The 4521-nt window shown below is 46.0% G+C and overlaps 1 protein-coding gene across 1 annotated transcript in view; it reads right to left on the bottom strand.

Moving 5' to 3' along the window:
* Positions 1-4521, bottom strand: part of SUGP2 (SURP and G-patch domain containing 2) — a 49530-nt gene that overhangs the window by 3240 nt on the left and 41769 nt on the right. Inside the window, exon 8 of the mRNA XM_014587316.2 lies at positions 3087-3148. Within this exon, the coding sequence (XP_014442802.1) occupies positions 3087-3148 (62 nt within the window). The remainder of the gene's footprint in view (positions 1-3086; positions 3149-4521) is intronic.

Here is a 4521-nt window from a genome sequence, read left to right as displayed (position 1 = left end):
TTTATTTTTTAAAATTTGACCAGAGAGAGACAGAGGTTGAGAGTGAGAGAGAGAGGAAGTGAGAAAGCAAGCCCCCAGATTCAGGACTTGAACCCTGGTCGGCCATGAGGGAGTGTCCAGCGCCTTAACCACCACGCCACCTGCTGGTCCCATCTCTCTCTCTCTCTTTCTGGTCAAATTAAAATGAATGAATGAATAAATAAAATTGAATAAATAATTAAAAAAATAAAAGGAAAGAAAACCCCATCACGCACCCGTGCACGCATGCCCACAACCCCAGGAGAACGAGACGGGGGACTGTCGTGTTGCCAGCACCCCCGGCGGTGATCTCTCATTTTCCCCCTCACTGTCTCTCGCTCCCTCCAGCGAGCACACTCCCTGTGACAGAAACTTAAAAAGAGTGACAGGTCAGTTGCCTGGAGCGAGGCAGGGAGGGAGGGCGGTTGCAGAGCCCCCAGGAGACAGCAGTGTCGCCACAGGGCTGAGTTTAACTCCTCAGAGAGCTCCCGCTGCCAGAGCAGGTGTGCCCCTAACTGCTGGGCCCAATAAATTCTTAAAAACAAAAAAAAAGTCCTCCATGGAAGCCAGGTGGAGGTGCAGTGGTAAAACGCAATGAGAAGATGGCACCAGCAGTTGGCGTAATGGCTGTGTCACTGGACTCCCATGTAGTCAACTGCGGTTCGAGTCCCAGACCCAGTGGCTTAAACTCACACCCGGCGCGTGTCCGTGCGTGCCCAAGATCCCGAGAGGAGAATGGAGGAGAAGGGATTGCGGCATGGCCATCCTCCCTGGGGGGTGATTTCTCGCTTTCTGTCTTTCTGTCTCTGTCTTTCTGGGGAGCACAAGCGCCCTATAGCGAAAACCTCTCAAAAAACAAAACAAAAGAAAACCACCACAATGAGAAGTCAACTACTAGGGAAGGTTCCGATTTTTTGACCAGAGGGCCCCCTCATCCCCTGAGAACACGGGTACACGTGTGCCGATGATGCAGGTCTGGCTGAGGTTGGGGGTGGAGTCCAGCCCTGAGACCCTACAGGGGTGGCTCTTGTCTTCCTCTGAATCTCTTGCTCAGGGAAGAAAGAAATAAAACTAAAAACAACAACAATGGGACCAGCAGTTAGTGTAATGGCCATGTCACTAGACTCCTGTGTAGTCGACTGCAGTTCGAGTCCCGGACCTGGTGGCTTAAAACTCACGCCGGGCGCGTGTGCGTGCCTGCCCAAGATCCCGAGAGGAGAATGGAGGAGAAGGGATTGCGGCGTGGCCATCCTCCCTGCGGGGGTGATTTCTCGCTTTCTGTCTCTCTGTGTGTCTCTCTCTCTTTCTGGTGAACGTACATGCCCTATAGTAAAAACCTCTCCCCCCAAAAAAATAGAACAGAGAGAATAACCAGATAAATCAAATCAGCAAGGAAACAGGTGATATTAAAACATACATAACAGAAATACAAAACATCATCAGAGAATATATGAACAAATATATGGCAACAAACAGACAACCTAGAGGAGAGAGACAAAGTTCTGAACACATATCATTTACCAAGATTGAACCAGGAAGAAATAGAAAGCCTGAATAGACTCACATGAAACAATGAGATTGAGTAAGTAATAAATACATTTTTAACAAAAAAAAAAGGTTAGGTCCGATGGTTTCACTTCTGAATTCTAGAAAACTTTTAAAGAAGAGCTAACCCCCATTTTACTCAAATTATTTCTAAGGATCAAAAAGGAAGGAACCCTCCCAAACTCACTCTATGAAGACCAGATCATCCTAAACAAACAGGACATAACAAAAATAAATAAATCAATAAGCTACAGATCTATGTCTCTGATGAATGCAAATGCAAAATTTCTCAACCAGATACTAAGTGTGAAAATGTCAAACTATAAAACTACTGGTGGCAAAACAGGGAAAACTCTTGGAAATGTGGGAGTAGGCAAAGACTTCTCAAATAAAACCCTCAAAGCATAGGCAATAATTGCAAAAATAGACAAGTGGGGCAACATCACTTTGAAAAGCTTCTGTACAGCAATAGAAAAAAAATTGGATCAAGGGGACAACTCACAGAGTGGAGGAATATATATTTGCAAACTATGCCTCAGATGAGGGACTGAGACCCAGAATATATAGGGAACTCAAGCAACTTAATTGCAAAAAAAAAAAAAAAAATCAACCCAATGAAAAGATGAGCTAATGAACTAAATCGACAGCTCCCCAAAGAAGACATACAGTCATTCTGAAAACATATGAAAAAATGTTCCACATCTCATATAACAAGGGAAATGCAAATCAAAACCACAGTGAGATAACCCTCAACCTGATGGCATGGCCATCCTCCCTGGGGGGTGATTTCTCGCTTTCTGTCTTTCTGTCTCTGTCTTTCTGGGGAGCACAAGCGCCCTATAGCGAAAACCTCTCAAAAAACAAAACAAAAGAAAACCACCACAATGAGAAGTCAACTACTAGGGAAGGTTCCGATTTTTTGACCAGAGGGCCCCCTCATCCCCTGAGAACACGGGTACACGTGTGCCGATGATGCAGGTCTGGCTGAGGTTGGGGGTGGAGTCCAGCCCTGAGACCCTACAGGGGTGGCTCTTGTCTTCCTCTGAATCTCTTGCTCAGGGAAGAAAGAAATAAAACTAAAAACAACAACAATGGGACCAGCAGTTAGTGTAATGGCCATGTCACTAGACTCCTGTGTAGTCGACTGCAGTTCGAGTCCCGGACCTGGTGGCTTAAAACTCACGCCGGGCGCGTGTGCGTGCCTGCCCAAGATCCCGAGAGGAGAATGGAGGAGAAGGGATTGCGGCGTGGCCATCCTCCCTGCGGGGGTGATTTCTCGCTTTCTGTCTCTCTGTCTCTGTCTGTCTGGCGAGCACATGCGTCCTATAGCAAAAACCTCTAAAAAAAAAAAAAAAACCAACAACAAAAAGTGACAGAGTCCCCGAAGAGAAGTCTCTACTTTCTATTTCTTTTCTCTGCGTATAACACCTCAGCTGCAATACGAGGACAGTCCCATCAGTGGCTGTAGCTCCCCTGAAATGCCCAGCTCCTGCTTAAGAACATACACATGGTTTTGGGCTCACCTTTTTTTTAGACATGGGACGTCCCCGAGGCCTGTCATAAGCGATTCGAACTGGCTCGTGAACTGGAAGACAAAAGAAAAGATACACGTACACGCATGTTTCCTGCAGAAGTCAGAGACGGAAGGGAGCCCAGGCTCTTAGCTAATAGCCCCTTGAATGGCGGCAGGTGCTCGATGGTCCGTTGCACAGGGCAGGTGCTGGGCCCCAGAATGTGGACATAACCCCAAAGATATAATCCTGACATACCAAAATTCCTCATGTTTAAAATCCTAAAAATATAACTGTGGGGAAAAAAAAAAAACTTAAAAAAAAAAAAAAAATCTTAGGGCCAGCAGGTGGTGTGGTTACAGTGCTGGACTCCCATATGGCTGACTGCAGTTCAAGTCCCGGACCTGGTGGCTGCTTTCTCACTCCCCCTTACGTGAGTGCATGGGCCCTATAGCAAATTAGAAAATAATAATTCTGGGACCAGCAGTTAGCGTAATGGCTATGTCGCTGGACTCCCATGTAGTCGACTGCGGTTCCAGTTCTGGACCCAGTGGCTTAAACTCACGCCGGGCGCATGTGCGTGCGTGCTGCCCAAGATCCCGAGAGGAGAATGGAGGAGAAGGGATTGCGGCGTGGCCATCCCCCCTGGGGGTGATTTCTCGTTTTTTCTCTCTCTGTCTCTCTGATAAGTGCACGTGCCCTATAGCAAAAAACCTCTATGTAGGATGTGTGTGCTTGCCAGAGAGACAGAAAGTAAGAAATCAGTCCCCAGGGAGGAGGGCCATGCCGCAATCCCTTCTCCATTTTCTTCTCAGGATCTTGGGCACACATGCACACATGCCCAGTGTGAGTTTTTGGTTGCTGGGTTCTGGACTTGAACTGTGGTTGACTATGTGGGAGTCCTGTGACATAACCATTAAACCATTTGCTGGTCCCAGCTTTTTAAAAAAAATCTGATTAAATTTTGGTTGAGATTATATTGAATGTTAAATTTGAGAATTCACATTTTAACAATATCAGGTCTTTTTAATTATAAACATCATATCTCCGTTTGTTTATGTCTATTTTATTTAATGATTTATGAATGAGAGACTAGCGACATAACCATTATGCCATCTGCTGGTCTAAAAAGAAAGAATTCTTAAAAACACACCAGGTGTGTGCACATGTGTGCCCAAAACCCTGAGAAGGGGAAATGGAGGAGAGAGGGCTGCAGCAGGAGCACGCAGCACAGGGGGCGCTTTGTCTCTGTATCTCTCTGGTGAGTGCACACGCACGCTGCTATTAAGACACATATCTAAGTATACATGCATCTTATGTATAGATAAAACTTGTTCTTTAAAAAAATTTTTTTTTCTTTTTTTGGAGAGGGTTTTGTTATAGGGCGCGTGTGCTTGACAGAGAGACAGAGACAGAGACAGAAAGCGAGAAATCATCCCCCAGGGGG

Source organism: Tupaia chinensis, unplaced genomic scaffold (assembly GCF_000334495.1).
Source record: "Tupaia chinensis unplaced genomic scaffold, TupChi_1.0 Scaffold000201_1, whole genome shotgun sequence".
NCBI lineage: Eukaryota > Metazoa > Chordata > Mammalia > Scandentia > Tupaiidae > Tupaia > Tupaia belangeri.
This window is presented reverse-complemented; position numbering and strand designations above follow the sequence as displayed.